Source organism: Hoplias malabaricus, chromosome 5, assembly GCF_029633855.1.
Source record: "Hoplias malabaricus isolate fHopMal1 chromosome 5, fHopMal1.hap1, whole genome shotgun sequence".
In the NCBI taxonomy this organism is placed as follows: Eukaryota; Metazoa; Chordata; class Actinopteri; order Characiformes; family Erythrinidae; genus Hoplias; species Hoplias malabaricus.
This window is the reverse complement of record NC_089804.1, coordinates 26,192,513-26,216,266: the sequence shown is the minus strand read 5'-3', so window position 1 is coordinate 26,216,266 and position 23,754 is coordinate 26,192,513. Positions and strand designations below refer to the sequence as shown.

At 37.7% G+C, this 23,754-nt stretch overlaps 2 protein-coding genes and 1 long non-coding RNA gene across 6 annotated transcripts in view; 2 read left to right on the top strand and 1 right to left on the bottom strand.

Moving 5' to 3' along the window:
* Positions 1-5: 5 nt before the first annotated feature.
* Positions 6-4,735, top strand: snrpe (small nuclear ribonucleoprotein polypeptide E). Its single transcript, XM_066672122.1, has 5 exons — positions 6-208; positions 2,763-2,789; positions 3,165-3,227; positions 3,356-3,434; positions 4,527-4,735. The coding sequence occupies exons 1-5, from the start codon at positions 155-157 to the stop codon at positions 4,580-4,582; spliced, it is 279 nt and encodes a 92-aa protein (XP_066528219.1). The 5' UTR covers positions 6-154; the 3' UTR covers positions 4,583-4,735.
* Positions 4,736-6,467: 1,732 nt separating this feature from the next.
* LOC136696977 (uncharacterized) lies at positions 6,468-16,049 on the bottom strand. Its single transcript, XR_010802667.1, has 3 exons — positions 15,880-16,049; positions 7,852-8,080; positions 6,468-7,044 (listed from the first exon to the last, which is right to left on the bottom strand). It is a non-coding gene; the product is annotated as an uncharacterized lncRNA (long non-coding RNA).
* LOC136696974 (transcription factor SOX-13-like) overlaps positions 15,661-23,754 on the top strand; it is a 32,160-nt gene continuing 24,066 nt past the window's right edge. Inside the window, exons 1-2 of one of the 4 annotated variants that reach the window (XM_066671807.1) lie at positions 15,661-15,816; positions 15,899-15,980. The gene's annotated coding sequence lies outside the window, so the exon portion shown is untranslated. Of the gene's footprint in view, positions 15,981-19,374; positions 19,508-23,754 lie in introns of those variants that run through there. The other 3 variants (XM_066671806.1, XM_066671808.1, XM_066671810.1) reach the window with 3 other exon arrangements.

The following is a 23,754-nucleotide window of genomic DNA, read 5'->3' as shown; positions in this document are numbered from 1 at the left end:
TGTGCGGCGCTGTTGTGTTAAACGCCGCTCTCTCTTTCTCCGCCATCTCTATTTCACCAACGTGAGGAGTTCGTTATCGCGGCAAATAATAAACGCATCGTTTATTGAAGAAAAACAGGGAATTCAGATCAATATTCTCATATTTCAGAGGACGATGGCGTATAGAGGACAAGGACAGAAAGTGCAGAAGGTCATGGTGCAGCCCATTGTATCCTTTATTGATGGATTTTTTAAATATTCCCTCCATTCATCGGAGAAACACTGTCTGCTCTGATTATGTCTCCCGTGTTTCCTATCTGTAAAACGTATTTCTAAACCGTTTATCAATATAAAATCCTCAAGTTTAATTTGTGTTTAATTAGTGAATCCTTTTTAAATATAATGTTTTTCGACGCAAACGTTAGTGGAGCGATTGGACATAGAAATGTTACCGCTGTAAATACTTAGCTAAAGTACTAAGACATAAGGCATGTTTTATTGCAGTATAATTATCCTAATCAGCCTGATGTTTGTAAGTCCACATTGAATAAATATGTTCTAATAGTTAAACTATTCAAAGGTGCCATAGCTAGCACATTTTGTTTGTCATAACCCTGACTTAAAATATGTAGGCTTAATTTCTGGCAAATCATGGTTTTGCAGAGAGCAACAAGTGTGAGCAAGTGCTCACACAAAAGATTATGGGCATTGTAAGCCAGTGACGTATATACAACTACACTATCTTCAAATGTCAGCCAACCAGAGGAACCTTACATGTCTCAGTGCCTCTCTTACAAAGAAAGCCATCTCAATGGACAGCGTTTACAATGTTTCAGACACAACCTTTTAATTTTGAAGGAGGCTGAGTTAACTGCTAATGTCTCCTCACTATTTAAAGGAAAGTTTACCCCAGAGCAACACTGTTCATGTGTGACAAGTAGTGATGCGTGGATCGATACTGAAATATTCATAACTCTAAGATCTTTATGCTCCAAATTCGATTCTCAAATCAAAATTTCAAGTGTTGCAGTCACACAGCTCCAGGGACCTGGAGATTGTGGGTTAGATTCCCACTCCGGGTGACTGTCTGTAAGGAGTCTGTGTGTTCTCCCTGTGTCCGCGTGGGTTTCCTCTCACGGTCCAAAAACACACGATGAGTGTGAGTGTGTGTTGCCCTGTGAAGGACTGGCGCCCCCTCCAGGGTGTATTCCCGCCTTGTGGAGCCCAGGTAGGCTCTGGACCCACTGCGATCCTGAACTGGATAAGTGGTTACAGATAATGAATGAATGAATGAAATCAAAATTTCAGGTAAAGTATATCATTAACATGAACACAGTGGAAAGTAACTAAACTATTGAGGTCTTGTCTAAATGATATACGGTTTGTGGGAACTACTTTATCTTCCGCCTGGGTGAGTGCGTAATGCTTAAGTGCAGTGACATGCTGCTCAGTCAGTTACTCAGTCTGTAAACAGACACAATGGCAGAGCGTAAACTGAGTCATGTGTGGAACTATTTCAGCTCTGTCTCCAATCTCTGGCACAGTCCTTCAGTGCTGCAGGCAGGCACTATCCAGGTACAGAGGGAGTAAATGTGGAGTAAAACTTAGCAGCGTTAAGACCTGTTGCTTATGGAGATATTCAAATTAATTCATATGATTATGAAATAAGTAACTAAATTAATAAATACTTGCTTCAACAAATAGCTACATGAGTTCAGCTTGGAGTAATAAAAGGTGTATTACGGAGATAATTTCACATAGGCAAAAAACTTTTTTTGCCTATTTATTTAAGTAGATTTCCTAAAGAATTGATAAGTTAAATTGAATTACATAAGCAAGGTGTCACTAAATTATAGCTACCTCAATATACTTAACAGTTTTATATAAATGAATAAATGAATTACTCTGATGTATTGTATTCTTTGGGTATTGCAGTATTGGAACATAACACCAGTTGCATAAAGTGAGATGAACAAGCGGTGACATAACCACTGTCTCTATGGTGTTCCAGTAGCTGCTTTTAAGGCTGGATGTTGGTTGGAAATACTTACTACTTGTAGTCAATATTATAAATCATAAAAGTGACCGTCTTCATTTTTTTGCACATTATTTGGAAAATTCAAATGTATTTTATTGAAGTTATGTGTTACATTGAAAAATGAATGTAACAAAAACATGATCTGGAAATTAAGCTTGTATTCTTTTGGTTGTTTCTAACCAGTAATCTGTGAAATGTCTCTTAACCAAGTAATCTCTTAGAAAAGTCCATGTATCAGGTCGTGTAATATGATGATGCTTAGAATTTGGAGCATAGCTAAACACAGTGTGTATCAGCAGTGAGTGAATTTAATACACACACACAAACTAGTGAAAAATGAGCCAGTCACCATGCCCTGGGAGCAGAGCAATACCATGAATAACAGAACATGTTTTATTTTAATTATGTGCTCCCGTTTTCACACATAACACCCCCAGAGATCAGGATGAGCCATGTGAGTGTATGCTTCTTGGTCCCTGAACAAAAACTGTTCTTTTTTTTTTTTAACTGTACCAAAAGACATTTATATTTGTTGTTGATTGAGTTTTATGCTGTGATGACATCAGAATTTTAACCATTTAAAATGCACCAGGTGTTGTGACAAAGAAGACTACACAGCCACTGCTGTTGCACTTTAAAAATGAGCAATATCTAGCAACTTGTGATATCTATATTGATATTTTCCTGGTTAAATCTTGCGTCTTACCTGAGCTGATTGTTTTTTGTCCTTGACTTCATCAACCAGAACCTTATTTTCAGGTATCTACAGAATGTAAGTACTTTTTTTGCTTATTTGTTTTAAAAAATCACATTGGCTTTTGCATGACATTTGTTTAGCTCAGACTAATTTGGATGAATATTTTATAGATATATTCATACACTTAACAGGTATTTCTTGATTGCTTATGTGAGATATCCTTATATATGGGAGGCACTGTTTAGCTAAAATCTTTCTTTTAAATAATGTTTACAGCAGATACCACAAAGCAGTGTACTTTTGTCAGTGATATAAAAGCTATTAATCACAATTGTTTTCATGTTGGCTGGTTATTGATGAATTTGTTAATATTTCACATGGGATGATCAAGCATACTCCATATTCCTTGTTCTTAGTTTGTGACCTAGTTTTTGATATTTGTCTTTGCAGCGCTCACGTATTCAGGTGTGGCTTTATGAACAGGTCAACATGCGGATAGAAGGCTGTATCATTGTGAGTGACTTTATATTCCTCTGACTATCATCATGCAAAACACTTGTATTTGTCAAGTGATGGTTTTATTCTGTATAGGGATTGTTTGCATGACTTTAACTGTTATTTATTGATTCCCTTGGTTGTAGGGTTTTGATGAGTACATGAACTTGGTTCTGGATGATGCAGAAGAAGTCCACATGAAGACCAAGAACAGAAAGCCCCTGGGTAAGGATTGGTACACCAGAAAATGGCGATAACTCTTGGGAAATGGCAGGAATCCACATCACTACCCTAAGACAAGCAAAAACATTTTTGTAAACGTCGTAACGTGAACTTCGTGTTTGGTGTGCGCGGCGGAAGAATACACGGCTACGCGGCTCGGGACCGAGGAGTATAGGTGTTAGGATAGGATAAGTGCTTACAGTATGTTATTTACGTACAGTATGTACGTATGTTTCGACTTACACCGAAAATCGGTTTACGACCCGACGTAGGAACGGATCAACGTTGTAAGTCGAGGACCCCCTGTATTTGTGAGTTTGTTGCCCTATGAAAGACTGGCTCCCCCTCCAGGGTGTGTTCGTGCCTTGCGCCCAATGATTCTTGGTGGGCTCCGGACCCACTGACCCTTAAATGGATAAGTGGTTACAGACGATGAATGATTTGAATAACCAAGTTAGTCCAATTAGAGGCAAACAAACACTGTGCTGTCTACATGACAATCACAACTAAATGACTGCCTGGCACATTATATTCAGTGTTTAAATGTTAGTCTAGATCTTCCTGTCTTGCTTACAAAATACTCTAATTTATTGAAAATAAGCACAATTTAAATTGCAGTCAAAAATATTTGTCAGAAAAATCACAATCGGATAGTTATAGAGCACCTGTAACTTCTGCACCATTTAATAAATCTAAATTTGCAATCACAAAACAACTGTATTTGCAGGTATTACTGGTTTCCAAGATTCACTGTGCTGGTTTGGAGGATGTACAAGTGAATCAACAAAATATTGAAGCTAAATATGTTGCTTTATTACCCATCATTAATTTTACAAATATTACAGATAGCGTTGGCTTGGTCTGAATCAGATTTTTTAAATAAATTCCTGGCATACAATGTGGCATATGACACATTTCATTTATTTATCAGATCTCAGAAATGTCAAGGTCAAGAGTACTTCATATTTGGGCCAAATTAACCCCATCCCCAAACCTTTTGTATTGTAATGTATTGTGTGTATTGTGTAGTTTATTCTGGTATAAAACATGTTCACTGCATTAAACCATTTGTTTTTCCTTTTTACTCTTCCACAGGAAGGATCATGTTAAAAGGAGATAACATCACACTGCTGCAAAGTGTGTCAAATTAACCTTTCAGATTCAGATGGTGGAGCGGTGGTGGAATATAGTCTGTATTCTTGAATGAGTGTTTAAATTGTTTTTCTTTTTTTCTGGCTTGTACCCAAACAATAATTGTGAGTAATGCTTTTCTACCCAGTCAAGATTAAACATTTTTTTCTTTATTTCTGACTATAGTTTTTTTGAATCCAGATGTTATGTGGCTAAACTGAGATATCACCATAGCCATTCAAATATATTGCTTTTTACATGTCATACATTCAAGGGTCTTCATAAATCATCATATTGAATCTGAAGTTAAAAGGAATACTTTGGTTGAATGAATGAGTAGGAAAATCAAAATCAAGCTGATTTTCATAAATCAATCTTAAAAGCACATTAAAGTTTAAATGGATCAGGAGATTCTGACACACATTGGAGTTGTCAAAAAAAAAATATATATATATATATATATATATATATATACACACACACACATGAAGGCACATGATAATTTAATGGAAGGCACAAAATGACATCCTATATGTTTCCATGGGGCATTGATTACTTAATCGCTTGCAGGCACTAATGTCTTTATGACTTAATATTCCCCACTGATGTAGGTTTATTTTCCATTTTATCATCTTTAAAATGTCCTTCAGACTCTTTAAAGTATTATTTTAGCTCAAAGATATTTGAATATCTATTGAAGCCCTATGGGAGGGACTCTGCTGGGGATCATTTTTCAACATATCTTAATGAAAATGGCAATCAACTGTGAATTCTGGATATGAATTAAGAGATTATGGCCGAATATATTTGCCCCCCACTCAAAGAAACTGGAAGAATGATTAAAAATAAATTGATTACGAACGTCATTTTTCACTCGCACGTGACACCTTGTGATAATTGTCTAATCCACAAGAGGGCAGTATGTCCACAAATCTTAAGAACTTGAGCGGTGTCAGTTGAGCAAGAATTTACTACCTAGTCCACATTCAGCTTCTTTAAATTCCACCCAGTGCTGACACGGATTGTATACTAGTGGCATATGGTTTGAATAACAACCACAGGAATGCAGTGTTAATAGAACGGGGTGCTCTTGAGTCATCACACTTGAACCTGAGGTCAATGTTCCAAATGCTAAGTGTCGCCTAGAGGTTATTAAGTCCAAGAACTGGGCTATGGAGCAATGGAACTGCCTTTCTTTGATTGATTGTTTACAATCTAATAACTAGGGTGAGCTAGAATGATTTTAGTGATTTGTGATTAGTGATCAGCCAGCATTAGTACCTCACCTCACTATGGGGCAACCATGGCCTTGCAGTTAGAGATGTGAGCCTGACAGGTGAATGTCCGGTTCAATTCCCTGGATTGGCAGAAAAAAATCATTCATAATAATCCCTTGAGTAAGCCACCTATCCCCCAACTGCTCCCTGGATAGTAGCGCTAGTGGTCTGATGCTCCCGTTGTGTGTGTGTGTGTGTGTGTGTATGGCTAAAAGTGTTCACTAATGTGTTTGTATGTTCACTACCACAGATGGGTTAAATGCATCAGTAATCCCAGGAGGAATAATAACTTTTTTTGTTATGTGTAAATCCTCACAGCAATGTTCTAACATGCAGTTTAAAGCCTTCCTGGAACAGCAGAGGCTGGAACTTCAAGAAACGCCTATGAAATCAGATAAAATGTGATTATCTTTCTAAATGTTTTTAAAAAAAGTTTTATCTCACATTATTTTGTAATGAGTCGCATTAATAAATGAACACAACATCAATTTATCAGGCCAAACTTATTCTACTCCTCATCTCATCCATTGTGATGGTGCTGTGCACATGTGAATTCTTTTGTGATCCTTTTTGTTTACATCGGTGAGAAATCAATTGCAAAGAAGACAAGTCGAAAAAGCCTATTAATAACAGCTGCCTTCCTCAACGGGAAGTACGATAAAATCTAACAATATGAAAACAGCCACAAGTCAGCAAAAGCAGAGAGGGTATGTTATGCCATAGTTCTCCATAATCAAGCTCTATCTCTGAGGCAGGAGGTGGTGGGGGAGCCTCATAGATATGAACTCGCTGACAACCTGAGAAGGAAACAGGTATCTCAATCACTTTCACCATGTTTTTGCAAGTTTGCGTGGAAAGCAGGAGTGCCAGATGCAGCTTTGAAGCTTCTGGGGTATGGGTGGGGGGCTGAGGGGAGGAAGTCAGTTGCTGACTCCAGACCCCACTGCGACAGTCACTTCATAACTGCAGTCGCAAGCGCTCACTAGCTGCCTGTGGATTCTTACCACAGAGATAGGTCTATTGCATCAGGCTTTATTTTTTTATCTCTCTGTGCGGGTGGTGAGCATATTGTGACTTTTCTGATAGAATAACTCACTATTAGTGGGTCATATGTCATTCATCAAAATCTGGAGGCCTACTCAATTCAGCCCAACTCAGAGGAAAGTGCTCGTTGATAGAGTTCGGGAGACATCATGGTGGTTCTCCTAAAGGAAAGAGCACACCAAAGAAACATGATAAAAGTGATAATTCACAGCATCAAAATTGAAAAAGGTTCTTAGTGTTACATGAGAAAATGTTGAGTTCCTGTCTTTAATTTAGTTGCAGACAAACAGTTATTTTCTTAGTAAATCTGAGCTCGGTGTGAAACTTTAATGAATTCTACAGTCAAACTCATGAGGAGACGGGTGTGTGAGATTCCTGAGGTCTATTTCTTAGTAGAAATGTCTGAGAAGTGTTTTCTTTTTTCTTTCCATATGATCTAATAGTTTTCTAGGAGAAACATCAGACTACGCCCATTCACTGTCCGTTCTATTAGACACACCTAGCTTGTTGGTCCACCTTGCAGATTGATAGGGACAATAGCTCCTCTGCTGTGGCACAGTTTGTGTTTTGGTTTAATTAATTACTAAGTATGTAAAAAGAACAGTGTGCCTAAAAAGGTGAGTAAACTCTAATTCTTATTTAGAAAGGTACAAAAAATTATAGTAATGTGAATATGCCCTCCATATCCCTGTACACAAATTAATAAGTACATTTAATATTAGATTAAAACACAGCTTTTAGCAGCTCCCACTTCCAATGTACGCTGTCTGGCCATCAGTTAAATACTCAAACGGTTTGATCTGATTAAAAGTGTCCAATTCTGGCTTTCTAGTGTTGGAGTTCAACATGTTTTATAAATGAGGATTGTACGGCTCCAGTGCAGGAACTCTACCATATTTGTATGAAATAATAAGTTGTCTTGCTCTGCAAAGGTGGCATGGTGGTGCAACATGTGGTGTTGCTCTCACATTGCTACAGGGTCCTGGGGTTGTGGGTTCAACACGCTTAAGGTGACTGTCTATAAGGAGCTGGTGTGTTCTCCCTGTGTCCACATGGGTTTCCTCTGGGTGCCTCAGTTTCCTCCATCAGTCCAGAACACATTGGTAGGTGGATTGGCTACTCAAAACCTCATTGCCGTGCAAAGGACTGGTGACCGCCAATGTTCTGGGCAGACTCCAGACCCACCACGATCCAAAACTAGATAAGCAGTAACAGACTATGTTATATACATAAACTATATGTTCAGTTATACTATTTTTCATACAAATATGCATTTACTTTAGTATTGTGGTATTTTATATATTGTCTGGTGTGAAATTTTCATCCAGTCATATTTCTGTATGTGAACCTGTACAATGTTTAGCATTGTGTAAAAATGATCCTGAATCATTCTGACCTAATCCAATTAAATCATTAACTATAAGAATTTCTAAAGAATAGTGACTGAAATAAATTGATGTGATGACAGATTTACACCTGTATTTCATAACCTATTTCTGTCCATGGGCAGACTGTGGGAAAGTGTGTGCCCTGACCAGCCTCTGGTGGCCAAGCCAGCTCTCTGTGCTCTTCTGGGCTTAGTGTTTCTGTAGGAAACACAGTGCTCAGGTCAGATGGCTATCCCACCAGCCCCCAGAGGCCTTCCTGTTCCTGTGGGAGCCATTGTTATGAGCGGCGCCTTTGTTCTGCCTCTCCCTCTGACCTGTCTCCTACCTCAGTGCCAGGTGGCTGTCCGGCTCACATCTCACCACCCACACACAGCAGGCTCTCGATATGTAAACTTCAAATTCCTCGAAAATCCTTGGTCCTGTTTCGCATTTAGGGAACTAAATACCTGGGGTGTACTCCATATTACAATTTATGACTTTCCTGATTGTACACTGTATGTCCATATGATGTAATCACCTTTTATAACTACGGAATTTATTTTATGTTTTGACTTTCTGTGCAAACAACAGATAAATTGTGCATGCACAGCGTGTTTAATCTCCATAGAAAAACATGAAATTAAGTGAGATGCAATGGAGGCATGATGCCCAATGCCAACTTTCTGCTAGTGGGACATGAAGCCTAGAGACTGTTGTTGCCGGACTAGGAAAAAAATATATACCTTTTCAAATAGTTTCAAACCATTCACAACTCAATATCAATGCAATATTGATAAGTAAAGATCTGTTATTTTGGCAACTGTAATTTGTTAAGTTTATCCAAGTTGAGCATTTTTGAAGCATCATCATTTTAATAGCATTATCAGACACTATAATGAATCACTGTTTATTTGGCTGTTGAATTCTTTATCTAGAGAAGTTCTATATAAAATGGAAATAGTGTCCACAGACATTGCTTGTGATAATCTGTTTCCAGCTAAAGCACCCCGACCAAGCAGGTCGTGACCTCTGTCTGTTTCTTATCTTGTTTTAACAGTGGAGCAGCAACACATAATACCTTCACATTTCTCCAATTAACACGTACAATAATATGCAGGTCTGATAAGGCCTTTTGTTTGAATGTTCACCCGAGGAAACGGAGCAGTATTTTTCATTGTTGGACTCTTTGGCTAAAACTTGTGGTTTCAGAAGCGGGCCGTGGGCCAGGGCCAAACTGAAGGTGAGAATGTACACATGGCAGGCTGTCCTTTGTTTGGCCAAATAATGAACGGGTTCCAGGCATGCCTTCATTTCAGCACCATTTTAGCATCGTCCGAGGGGTGTTAAGAAGTGGACGATGAGGGATAGGGTCGTAAAAATCCAGTCTGTGTGTGATCTCTCACGGTCCAAACAAAAGTAAAGCAGACTGCGTACACGGTATGTGGGCCTTTGCTTGAACTCAATGCCAAGTTGATTGATGACGATGGCACAGGTGGTTCCGTTTTTGTAGCTGTTTATCTACAGTTGCTTTGGCGTTGTAGTCAATATGGCCTGTATGTTCTTGTTAGCATAAATGTGGGTCCACCTATTGACATGAATCTTCAAGTAGGCCTTCTCAAATATTAGCCCTATTTATTACACTATGCAAATGACTAAATGACTCCTCACCCTCGGTGTGGCTGAAGTAGGACAATTTTTAACCTCCCTATAACTAGTTTCCTGTTTATTTGTCCATAAAATAGACTTGCACTCAAACACAGAGCTGGCGATTCAGTACGGAGCGCCTAAATGTTCCGAACAAAAGATCTGCAGGGGAGCGAAAGGAGATGGGGAACAAAAAACAAACGAGTAATGAAATTATAACAATACAGAGAGGGAGAGAGAGAAAGGGAGAGAGGGATGCGAGAGCCACAATGGCAGGGAACAATCGTGCCGCGTCAATGGAAAAAAAAGGAGGGGGGGCGAGACATGGACAATGGGGCCGGTGACAGCAGCACAATGGCCACACTGTTTTCAATTAGACATTATCTCATACACGGAGTGGCAGGTCGCATTGTGCTGGGGGGCTATTTTCAGGGCCGGCTTTGTGTGGGGCACCGCCAATATTCCCTTCAGCCCCTGCAGCGAGCTGGCCCTTTATTCTTGCTACTGTTTGTTTTTCGCTATGCGCTAAACTGTGGGTGGCTGCAAGCAAACTGCATCCATGGCAAAGGGGGAATGGGGAGAGGGGAGGACTACCTTTGCCTTTGTCACCTGAACTGCCCAGACCCATTTAACGTTGGTTGAAGACATGGTCCATTCTGAGTGCTGCATGAATTTGATTTGCACTAGAGGCTTTTGGGTGGTCTCGGATGGACAGGAGCCTCAATAGAGCTAGCCTAGTACAGATTCCCTGACACATGGTGCACTCTGTGCAGTGCGTTGTGCCTTGACAACAATCACGCAGTGCTTCTTTAGTAAGTGCGTTTAAAGAACACTTTGATGGTCTACACTATGATGGAAGACATTGTATATGAAGCAACTGTCATTAGATTAGAAAATTACTCATTCACAACTGTTTTCCAGTGTACTTCTTATATATGGACAAGTGAAAATGTATTATAAGTGAAAAGTGAAAAGAAAAAAGTTAATTATAGGGCATGAGGCCTACATGCGTCCTTTTTATGATCTAGTTCTTGTTTTGTTAAGCTTTGACAGGTGTTTAAGATGTAAACCTGTTTGGCCACATTGCATAAAAGCGCTGACAAATAATATGTAATATCTGAGGTCTCTAATGTCACTCAACCCACTGGTACATTGGCATCTGGTTCTGACCTCAATTAGGCCGTTCAGATCCAGTTCATGTAATTCTGTGGTGTGTGTTTGCTTTGAGAGACGAGATTTGTTACATGCATTTTCCACAAACGGTCACACAAGTCAGCAAGCACCCCGCTTGTTAGCTCTTGCCAGCGGAAGTTAAATCGGAATAGGTTGCGGTCTTCCAAATGTTTCTCAGTAATAATGTGCTCGATGTTATCGGATATGTTCTTTTTTAGCTAATATTTGTCGTGTATGCTGTTCTCTATCAACCCATATCCAATGTGGTTTAAGTGTCTGCGTGCTCTCTATACTTTCCACACTGCATTTGCAGTTAGGTGAGGGCAATGTGGGTTTATTTTGTGAAATGCTCAAATAGGCAGAACGTCTATATTGGTTTAAGTGTAATAAAAAATTGCAACAGCCAAGCAAAACAGTCATTTCACTGTGGTTTCTATCACTTCCCTGCTTTTTCTCTCTGCACCACAGAGGTATGCCTGATGGTGCAGTTTGGGTGGCTTGCTATCCAATTGAGGTCGATTTCAAACGTTATGCAACTTGCCAATTACACGAATTAGATTCATAAATATATATGGTAGAATTAACACATAAACATACTGTTGTAACAATACTGGCAGTTTGTATCTAGGTATATTCTGTAGTCAACTTTGAATACGTTCAACAAATTCGACACTACAAAAGCCATTGTTTAATTGTTGGGATATATCTGTATGTGACTGTAAAAGCTTGTTTATATGAGGAAATAAAAAAATGTTTAGTTGAAATGCAAACGTGTTAGCAATACAGAGAAAATGAAAAAATTTTAAAGTTCTGGCATTTGTATGCCTTTAAACATTTATATTATTTATTATATAAATATATTGAACATTACATATTCAAATTTGTAAATGCAAAAATATTTATTAACTTTATAAGTTTAGAAACGTTTGTAATATGCAATAAATCAACTTTATTTCTTTAAAAGAATCTTCAAATTTTTTAAAATGAGAGAAACACAGAGAAAAGATTTCCAAGGTTTTAGCTGAACAACAAAGGTATTGTGCAATAATAAAAAAATAATAAAAAAATAATAAAATTTGGTCACTGTAACACACTCATTATTAAAAAGTCATTGGGGCATATATATTTATTACTACTGTTATTTATTCAGACCTGACACTCTCATGCTTCCAAAAATTCCAAGAAAAATTTTTTACCAAGATGACAGCATTTTCACTCTAAAAACCTAAAAAATACCTCCCCAACAACAGTGCCGTTACATATAAACTGTGACATCTTTTTACAATTCGATACAAAGCAATGAGCCACAACTCATCTTTGCTTGAAAAGACTGAGCCTTCTGTGGAAGATTTTTTTATTGTTTTATTCACTTGTTCATTTTTTGGAAAGTGTACTTTAAAAATGATATAAAATTTCATTCTAATTTTACTCGTTCAAACTTTTTTTTCGGAGAGTGTGTAGCAGGCAGTGAGTTCCAAATTGACATATATTTAAAAAAAAACAATAAAGCTGGTAAATGAAAACACTGAAAAAGTTTCTTTCTGCCTTTGTCAGTTAAATAAGAGTTCAAGAAAATCACACTTTGTTGCATTTTTAAAAGAATCCCCCAAATTTGTTTGTACTTACTCATAGCACGACTGCTTGCCAAGTCATTATCAGTGGAGGATTTTATTTTTTATGTTAAAAACTAATGCATATCTAGTAATATTAATAAATTAACAATATCCATACAGATGGTATTTGTCATATATATATATATATATATATATATATATATATATATATATATATATATATATATATATATATATATATATATATATATGTGTACACATTTCATGATAATGAGTTAGTAGGTTAAGACAGGAAGGGAATTGAGAGTCTGTTTAGATGTCAAGTGAGATAAGACCCTAAACACACGCACAACACAGTAATGCTAAAGAAAATCTTTAATATTGACTTCTCTAATCATTTATGTGTATCATTGTCCTGATTGCTTCTTCAACACAGTTATAGCCTTAAAATATGTGAATGCCACTGCAATGGGGAAGCTTTCATAAACTGGTGCTCAAGTAGTTGACACTATGTTAAAATGTTTATATATTACCTTCATGTGATTAGTATAATAACAAAGCATTATATCTCTGCAATAATATTACAGGAGAATATTTAGCAGAAAATTTAACAAATGCTAATGTCACAAGATTTTATTTTAAAGAATTCTGTAATATGTTTTTTAAACCTCTGATTTTATCAGTAACAGGCAGATAATAAGAATGATGGGTCAGTTTTTTTCTAATTTTGCCTCCATTGCACCCTGTGACAAACAAACTCCGCCAAACATGATATATTTTGTCATATGTGCGTTTTCCTCCTGAATGTCACTCATTCCTCTAAATCACAAGTTAAATTACCAGTCAAAATATGAATCATGCTACATGCATACCACAAATTACCTTACACTCTTGCGCACTGAAATGTCAGTATATCATATGTAAGCATAAAAACTTCAGACTATTCACGTTAACATTGGTTATGACGGGTGAATTTGATAAAACACAAATGATTTTTCAAAAAACAGCTTATATTCATAGGTCCTAATATGGACATAACAGGTTGACTGGTCTCTTCATCATGAAATAATCCGTAAGCATATTTAAATGCATTGAAAACTAAAAATAGGCAAATTTCCAGATCAATTTCATTAATCATATACCCATTTTCTTATTCTACAAGCATTCTACTCTAAACGTATCAACTCTAGAGTGTAACTGTATCTAATGTATCACATGATCCGTGGCTTTGGACAGGACTTTATTCTCTGCTATATATACTTGCATTTGATAAGTGTGCCTGTGTGCAAGGGTGAAGGCTACACTGTAACAGACAATAAAGGTCTCTTTTTCCGAGAAGTCCTAAGAGTGTGGTCAGAATGGCGGTAGCAGTGTATCGGGGTGGCAGTGTTCGCTGTCTCACAAAGCACCAGTGCTCAATAATCCTTGGGGCCAAAGACAAACGCAGAAAAGAGGGGGAGGTAGAGAAGGAAAAAAAAGTTGTCAGCTTCACCTCAACCCAGCAGGAGAGACAAAGGTGGAAGACCTGAAAAGCGCAGGGGCGAACAAAGGTTGCAAGCAGCCGGGATAAGCCCTGAGAGTTGCTTAGTGACAAGAGAGTGACATGAAAAGAAAGGGAGAAAGAGTAGTCAGAGAGAAAAGATGGACTTGGAGAGAAAGGACAGAGGGGCAAAAAGGGGGCTGAAAGAGAAAAGAAGAGATGGAGAGGTTGAAAGAAAGACAGGAAAAAAGCAAAAGAGAGAGAGAGAGAGAGAGAGAGAGAGAGAGACAGAGAGTGAGAGGGAGAGAGAAAAGAGAGAGAGACAGAGTGAAGAAGTGGGGGAAAAAGCTTCCGTAATCCTGGAATAGTGGTTGTCGACCATTGCCATGGAAACAGGCACAAAGGCCTGTGGTTTCCTATTGATGGCTAATTGTATTCCTCACAGCTCTTTTGTTAATTGTTGTCTGCCCAGCTCCCACTTCCTGCTGGGCGGCCACACAAAGGCAGGAACAGAGGGGATTAGAAATGGCACAATGGCTTTAGACTTCGGGCCCTGCGAGGCTGCGGCTAGCCATGCACAGACCGTCAGGGAAAAAGTGAGAGAGAGAGACGTAACACAAACCCAGACCCTAATACTTTGAAGGGTAACTGGCCCCTTCACCTGAACAATTCACTCTGGTCAGTTTCCACCCGCATGCAGATGTCATCCCTGTGTCCCAAGCAGGAGCAATAGGACTCAGCAAGTGGTGCTGGGCCTCTAAAGAGGCTCAAAGTCTAATGAGGCAGCAGTGGAGGGGGGGGGGGGGGGGCATTTATAATTGAGGATTTACCCAATAATCACTCAGTATCATTCAGCACTCCACAGTGCCCCTTTAATCACAGTACACCACTGTTATTTTTTTTGTTGTAAGAGAAAGAAAAAACCTACAAATATCTTGTTGTAGTAGAATGAATCCTCTCTGATTAATTCCATTATCACACACAATACTTATTAAAGAATGCACTTCAGCTTTTGCTGGTTTGAATAAAGCACTGTTCCTGTTTTGGTTTTCTTCCTCACTTATGTAGAGGTGCCGGCAGTATAAAGCAATTAAAGTTAAAGCATTGTTTGCAGTTGTATGCAAAAGTTTGAATGCCTCTAGTCAAATGACACATCTTCTACATGAAAATCAGCACACATCCTTTACAGGGAACACACTTAAGAGCACATTTAGGACAAGTAGATATATGGTCTGAAGTTAACATAAGAATAAACTGATATATAAAATGTGGCTTGTTTTAGGGGTATGGGAGGGTTTAAATTTTAAAAACATAGCAGCCACTAAAAAAAACAAAAAATAAAAAACCTCAACACATATAGGACACCCCATATTACGTTTCTATGTTTAATTTTCCCATAAGAAAGTTAGTAAAGCATGCTAAACCGTGATGTGAATAAACGAATGTAGCTTGTAGAACAGTTTTTAGTTGAGGGAATCAAAGAAGAATCATGAAGAATAAATCCTAAATTGACAAGCTAAAAGTTAGCCGCCTGCTAGGCTGCTCGTGTTGCTGGCCCCTTCCCAGCAGGTTTTCCGAAGTGCTTTCCCTTTAAGAGGGAGGTGAATGGCAGGAGACGAGAATGTGGAGAAACAAAACGGCAGAAAGTGACTCCCATGTGTTTCAGGAGACTGGACAGCTCTCGGGGAGGATTCGGTGTTTGTCGTTTAGTGTTTGTAACGTTTACTTGTCTCTGACTTTTGGATGTATGTCACTTACTGAGAAATCTTCGTTTCAGCCTCGGCGGGAAAAGCCGCTGCCGTCTCCCTGACAACCAGCAGATTCTGAAGTTTGGGCTTCACAGTTTTTAAACTGAAGTGGTGAGTGAAGAAAACAACACTCAAACTCAGAGCTTGAGTTTGAAAACGATTAAAATAGGCTGCGTCGGCTTTTACTACGTTAGCTTCTACCTGACTAAGACTAATTCTGAGTAAAACACTGGGAAAGCTTAACCATTTGTGAAATTTATAGACACGTTAACATTAGCTTTAGCTCATGGGACTGTTTACTGTAGCCAGTGTTTTAATAAATGTGAAATGTTAGCCAGTTTATAATGTTACGGTATTAATGTTCATTTCTTTGGTCAAAATGGGTATTGGCGGGATGTTTTCCTGCTTTTTCACCCCCAAAACCCTCTACCGCACCGCCTTGGGAGTTTTTCCGTAGACTTGGCAGCTACATAGACTGGAGTAATGCTGCGGGAACCAAATTCAAGGGCTGACAGTTTGCATATATTAACACTCTTTTAAAAACATAATCAGCAACAGTACGACACTTAAAATATCAGTTAGTTAAAATTTTTATTCCCTTTAAGACTAGTCTTATATAAGTTTAAAACTTGACTCTCAAAAATGGGCTACAGAATTGATTCCTGAAAAGCATGACATGGTTTAACTATTTATTTAACAGCCTGTCCTGAGAAAACAGTGAGCTTTTGTATTCCTTGTGAGGAAAAAAATTAGCTTGCAATGGCATTGAAGACGTGTGAGACCATGTAGAAAGCAGAGAACATTTTCAATATGAGGGCTGTGTTAAGAAATTATTTTCTTGGGGGAAGGTGCAGGCTTATGGAGTGGCCTATCAGATGAAGGCGCTCAGTTTTAGGATTTGTTAAAGTGTGAAGGACTGCACACCTGCAGAGAGCTGTTTAGCTGGCTGTCAGATTCCATGGATGAACTTAACATCGTCATTCACTGCAGAAGTAGCACATTGACAGACTTTGAGAACTGTTGTTGCAAAGCATTTTATGGTCTAATCCATTTTAAACAGCCTTTTTCTGTTTCTGTCATGGAGCCCCAGGACACAATATGTTCTAGCTTCTTTTTCCTGCTCCTAATTCACCCAGCAGAAGATTTTGCACATTTCTGAAACTTTCATTAAGTTAAGATAGGATAACCCCAGCCTGTGGAAGGAATGTTTGCATCAGAATCAGGACAGAGAACCCCATGTTATGTCATCAGGGCCAGTGTTTCTCAGGTTATGGTATATGTGTTTTGTTAAATTATTTGACAATGTTAGTGCTGTGTAATATTGTCTTTGTAGGCACACTACTATTGCTTTCACTCATCAGTAGTTTAATGGATTTGATGGATAACAAAAACTTGCTTAACTACAGTGTTGACTGAGTGCTTGAGAATTAAAATAAAAAAAGTAGACCAATCAAAACTAAACTTGACATAGATTAAGAAGTCTATATTTTTGCTGAAAGTGATTGCACTGAGAAAGAACAGTTCTCAGCTTCATCAATGGAAACTCACTTAAATATCACTTAATATCATTCATCTTTAGCAAGACATCAAGAGGTTGAGTTTTCAGTCAGTTTTGAATGCTTGGATTTGGAGAGGCCACACTGTAAGAGGTAATTTATCTGAAGCCATAGCATGTGAGGTGATATTGTTTGAGGTGATCTTGTCCAGTTTGATGGGTGACACCTTTTGCTCTGCAGTGTTGGAGAGCGATGCTTGCCTCCAGCCTCCAGCACCTGAGCCCCACACTGCCATTGTGGCTGGGCATGTTGACGGCTCATTAAAGGGGAAGTTGGCAAAGTGGCTGCAAGTGTTTGGCTTCACAGTGGCTGACTGTGCACAAAGCTGCCTGTCAGCAGGGAGTCCCTGACCTTTCCCTCTGCCATTCTTTCGTGCTTTTTCTCCCCTCCATCTCTACATCTCTGCTTTTTTTGTCCTCTCCTTTTCTTGCTCTCCTTTCTTTAGTTCCATTTTCTTTCTTTTTTTCTGTCTATTTCTTTCTGCCTTTCCATGTCTCCTTTTTTCCCCCTTTCTTTTATTCAGTCTCCCTTTCTTCTTTGCGCCATTGTTCCTCAGCAACATTGTTCAGGAGAGCTGATTAGTGTGGTAGGAGAAAGAAATACAGGATCATAGCTTCTCGCAGTATGTCAATTACTCTCCAGCCTATTCTGTACAACCTGATGAATACACTCACATTTGCTGGTGACTGGCTAATAGATACTGACCTCTGCAACACAATGTGCCAGTGAATGTTTTTCTTAAGAGCCATAATGTTGAATTCTCTGTGTAGCATGCTGTTAAATTTCTATGCATTCTTGCAGTTATTGCTGTTTGCTTCAAAATGGACAAGTACTGCATTTTGAAATGGCCATCATTGCTTTGCAGTCTTTATCTGGCAGGCTCTTTGGTATGTTATTCATGTGTTTGTGCTGTGAATATTGAAAACAAATCAATACTGTGCTTGAGGTGAAAACTGCTTGCACTATTGGCACCCAACCTTCTGGTGATTTCCTGACACAGACCTCTGACAAAGCATGTTTTGTGGTGTCAAGCAGTCTGTAAGGTGAAAAAAAAAAAATTAAAAATCGAAGTTATTGTAACTTAGTGGAAATCCATATGTTAGTTCAGATTTAGTCACAACTTTTTTGTTATGGTATGCAGTACCTTTGTTACTAAAACTTTACAGAAATTTTGTCTACTGTTATTAACATCAACAGATGACCAACAACCTATTTTGATGGGCATGGTACCTTTTGGAACACACTTCAATTCAATATAAATTGTACAGGGCAACAGTGTGAACCAAAGTGTGTTCTATCTTGTACTCAAACTTTGACCTCTTTTAAGACTCACATTGTTTTTGGTGTCCTATTGAACTGGAGGTCCGATGAGAATGCAGCTACAATGGTGTGTGAAGTGTGTTTCCTCAGGCCTGCCACATTGTCAGTGAAATCAAACAAGCTGGCCTTTAAAATACACACAATGTCTAATGCATTCTTACATTGTTGCTGTCCACCAAATCCTTTGAAAGATGCCTTTACCGTGTTTCCTTTGTTCAAATGTTCAGGTATGAACTTAAGACCTCAATGTAATCAGGCCTTGGTAAACATATAGTATGTCATTGTGTCAAGTTAGATTTTAAGAACCTGTTCCTGTTTTATGCTCTTAAAACATATATAGTTCTATTTGAACAGCTTAGCCATGTTTGGGTTTTCAGCTTGGGTTTTTTTTAAACAATCTTTAAGATTTAAAATATGAACCGCAATATTAATGTCCTCCAAATTAGAATTTGCTGTCTGAAGTTGCATTTTAAATTGAATTAAATTTAAATAGGTGGAATATATGGTTTGGGCATGTTTTACCTCATTAATGTTTGGAAAGTGCTGTCAAACTTTTCAACCCACATGTCCCAAATACTCTCCATTGCCACCTACTATGTTTCTCCGCAGTGGAGTCAAACGAAAGCAGAGCTACAGCGGAAATCAGACAGGCTGCCATAAGAATAGAGCTCATTGAGTAGCTGCAGAAAAGGTGAACAAATAGGCAGCTGCCAAACTACCATCACTATTGTCTCCCTGTCAGCAGAAAGGTATCAGCATTAGGTAAGCTTAGGAGTCTTTCAGTTTACTGACAGACTTCATGAATATTTGCATTATAACACTTGTCGGGTTGTTTTGGTAATTTTCTTTGTTTTTTTTGAGGCCATTTAAAGGTTGTGACTCCAAAGGATTTTATTTTCAGGAGAACAATATATATTGTTGCTTTGCAAGAACAGGCAGGTTTTAAAATATTTTGATGGTAATTTAGCTCAGTATAATCAGCTGTTTTGTTTTACTGTAACAATGCTGTTTTTATATAGCAACCTATTAACCAAACTACAGCCTTCCAACCAACATTGATTCCTGCTAAACAAAGAAAAACATTACGAGTAAACAAATTCAGATAATTAAACATTATTACTATTATTATAATTACAGACAATGGCAAGAACATTTTGCAAAATAATGGTAAATGTATTTTCTTACAATGATTCATTTCTTTGTTGTGTGATTGTAATTAAGTAGTTCAACCAAGGTGTTTTTCTTTTTCTTTTTTTTTTTTTTTTTTTTAAATTATTATTATTTTTTACAACTACTGACACTTTTCTACACACATTGTAAAGCAGTTTGCAGTGGGTAAAGTCATGTTGCATCGTATTTACTTAAAGCTGTAAATCTGCCAGAATAAGAATGAAAGGAAACTGATCTCTTTGAATTACGGCTTCCACTTGCAACCGCCAAACAAATTTTAGTCCAAATAAAGAAAGCAAGACTGGTCAATTTACTCAGCATTTAATTTTTTCTCATGCCCCATGCTTTCTAGTTTATTTAGGTGTGCAGAGGTGATGTCAAGGGTTTGTGAAAGTCAGCATACAAGCTAAAACATGACTCTGAAGGACCTTTTTCATTTGGGTGTGTTGCGTGACTGCATGTTGCACATTAAATGAATTCTTAGTAGTTAGATTTAATTTGTAGTGTTGCATTATAGTGTTTTTTTTTTATTACCCTATCATTGTTTCATAGCACTAAAAGAAGATAAAGTATATGACAAAAAACATTTAAAAGTAGCAGTATTCATATATTTGAAATATTCTATTTTGTGTTATAATTAAATAGGAGTATAGACACTTAAATCATATTTGGCTTAGTGCGAATATATCTTGTTAAAATTAATTTTAATTGTACTGCCGTTGCCTCAGTTCCTTTTTCAGGAGGTATATGTAGAAAAGTACACCTCTGTAGCCGATTGCGGAGAGATAACCTGCTTCATAAGTTTATATTTTGTCTAACAGCATATATGCAAACAAATATACTGTTTTTCATCTTACAAAATAGTACACAATGTACAGTACTGTTTGGAAAGATAAGATAAGGAAGACAGACTTGGGAATCATTCTGATTTAGATGGTTTTTTTTTTGGATGTCATTTTGTTGATATAAGGAGTTTTTGTGCATTCATTCCTGTTACAAACTTGAATAATTCACAACAGTCCTTTTACTACAGCATAGGCTTTCACTCAGTAAGAATGCGCCATGGAAATATCACCGCAAGGATTTGCATGTCTCTCTCTATCTCATATGAGAACACAGAGACCATTGGTATTATTTGATAACTTACTAAACCACTAGAGCCTCATGATTTGGTTCAAATGAACCATAGATCGTTAGATGCAATAGGCTTCACTTAGATAATGTGGGAGTTCAATTTGTATTTTTCTAATGGGGATGGCAGATGACTGAAATAATAAATAATTTTTTGTATCCTGTAAACTCTATTACAAAATTGTATTGCATCATATCAATAAGATTCTACGACTGACACGTTCATGCCCATTATTGTACCATGCTGGCATAATATCACACTCTAAGTGAATAAGAAATAACTGGTTTGGTTGCTTCTTAGACAGCCTCAACTGAGTCATCCGAAGCTGTGATTGAAGCATGTAAGCATTAGAGTGTAGCAAGTGAAAGGGTGAAAAATCATTGTAAAATAGAGCAGAAGTGTGGGCTGAGTTTCTTCCTTCATTTGTGCCTGTGCATCAGTGCTGATGGGGAAAACTGCAAGTTCTGCAAATGATTATTACACCTCCTTGTTTACATGGATGGGATTGTTGTAAAATGATCTGGGATTTAAATGGGGTTGTAAATATCTGGAACAGGAATGCTATGGATGCTTGTGCACTTTTTGAAGCTTGAAATTATGAGGCAGCTCTCTAGGGGATGTATTGGCATGCATGGTGTAAATAGAAAATTAATGTAGTTACTACCTACTTACGGATTGCGTTCCTTACACTTTTATTTAGGAAATACGTTATGAGACTTTATAAAGTGATGTCTAGCAGTTCATAATCAGATAATATCTGTGCCTTCTTAGAAGTTAATAGATGGGGGCGAACTGAGGATGTAGGGGGGAGAATTTCTGTGCGTGAATGTATTTATGTGTGTGTATGAAAAAATAAGATTGGGGTGCGTCAGCTGAGATGTTCTCACACATTCCTTTCCTTCATTGATGTGGTCAAGAAGTGCAAACTTCACACCCCTTCTTACAAAAATAATTTTTCCAATCGGCTTATGTTTCCTCTCCGTGTAAATTTTTTTTACTGATGCACTTTTATTTTCAAGAGGGCGAGATAAATATATCTCACTTTCTTGACACATCCTCATTTGTTTCATTTTCATTCATCTCTTAGACTTGAGTTGGAATAGGTAAGAAGCTATCAGTGCTTTTTCAATGTTCCTATTTGGCCTTACATTTCTCCTTTCTTACTTTTCAAGTTTGTACCGAAAAACATCCTTGAACATAACATGTACATGCACATACATATAACAATCAACTGCCTTTTGCTTTCCAGCTAAATTAATATAATACACAATAATATTCGTCACATAAATGCCACAACAAGAATAAACCTGTTCCTCAACTGTAAGGATTTTGTCGTCAAACCAGTTGATTTGCATCATCTGCCTTCCACCCTTTAGTTCTTAATCTATCTGTTTTTTTCTTTTCTTTTCTCCTCCCCCCCCTTTTAGCCCTTTCTAATCTTCTATAGTGGCCTTTATTCTTTTTCTATAGTCCCTTGCTTTAACTCAGCCTCTCTGTCCAGGCTTGTAGAGAGCATGTATCCTGTTTGTAGCAGGAGGCCAACACGTGCTGGAGCAGTATATGGTGTGGAGGGGTGGGGAAGGAGCGCGCCGTTCTCAGGATGTCCTGAAAGGTGAAGGCTTCACCTTCTCTTCCTCTGGGTACCACTACAGTTAAAAAGGAAAAAAAAAAAAAAACCTTCTCCAAGGAATTGTATCTCTGCTCGCCTTACTCCGTTCCAGCCAGCAGTACAATGTCCAGACATGTTTAATAAAGATCTGCAAATGAATGTGACATTTATATAGCTTGCAAATGATGCATGTATCACAACTCTCATGTCAGGTTCAGAGTTTGGTTCTTGATAAATAACTACAGTACAGAACTAAGTGTATATGCTGTTTATAAAATAGAATATTGTCACAGACATGTCAAAAAATGTTAATTTTCATTTTTTTTAATTCTCCATTTCAAAACATTGGCTTTCCTCGATTCTATTTGGAAAAAAAACTTGAACAGTGATAACATTAACTTTAAACTGTAAATGTAAACAGAAAATTATTATATTTAACTGAAGCCACAAAAGGTAATAATATACCGGCATTTATTGAGCCTCTTATTACAGCTTCATTTCTTTTCAAAACTTGTTTTTGCTTCTCATAAGTCATAAACAATAGCATCTAGCCTGTCTGATTTACTTGTTTCTTTTTCTCAGTAATGACTTCTTGACACACTTTCACTCATTCCGGCTTCTTGGTTTGAGTTGTTTTCTCACAGTGAACAGAATCACCTGGATTTTTTTCTGAAATGAGAGAGGAACACATCTTTCTTGTGCTAAAAAGCTTTGAGTACTGGTTTTATGATGGTTACAGGTTGTTCATATTATTTATTATAATAGTTTCTGCTTTTGGATTCATTCTTTACAGAATTTCTTCAGAAATTGAATTAATGGAGGGTGATTGATTACCATGATTGTTAAATCACTAACGCTAGCTATTATGAAACTGGTATTTCACATTTAGCGTATAACTTTTAGCTTATATTTTCACATTAGCAAATAGTATTTAGCCTTAGCAAAATCAGCCTGAGGAAGGGAAAGCAGCTTTTTTATTTTCACAGTTGTTAGGCTCTTTATCGCCTCTTGTGCCCTCTCAGTGGTCAGCAAACATACGTATTCTTCTTCACAGCAACTTATGTGAGGATTGTGTTATTGGTAGGCACTATGAGCTTA

What these genes read in the sequence shown, in the direction of transcription:
- snrpe (XM_066672122.1), top strand. Translation starts at nt 155, where the DNA reads ATGGCGTATAGAGGACAAGGACAGAAAGTGCAGAAGGTCATGGTGCAG. An exon ending in AGGTCATGGTGCAGCCCATT is followed by an intron (nt 209 to 2,762) that starts GTATCCTTTATT and finishes TTCATCAACCAG; the next exon opens with AACCTTATTTTCAGGTATCT. An exon ending in CAAGAACAGAAAGCCCCTGG is followed by an intron (nt 3,435 to 4,526) that starts GTAAGGATTGGT and finishes ACTCTTCCACAG; the next exon opens with GAAGGATCATGTTAAAAGGA.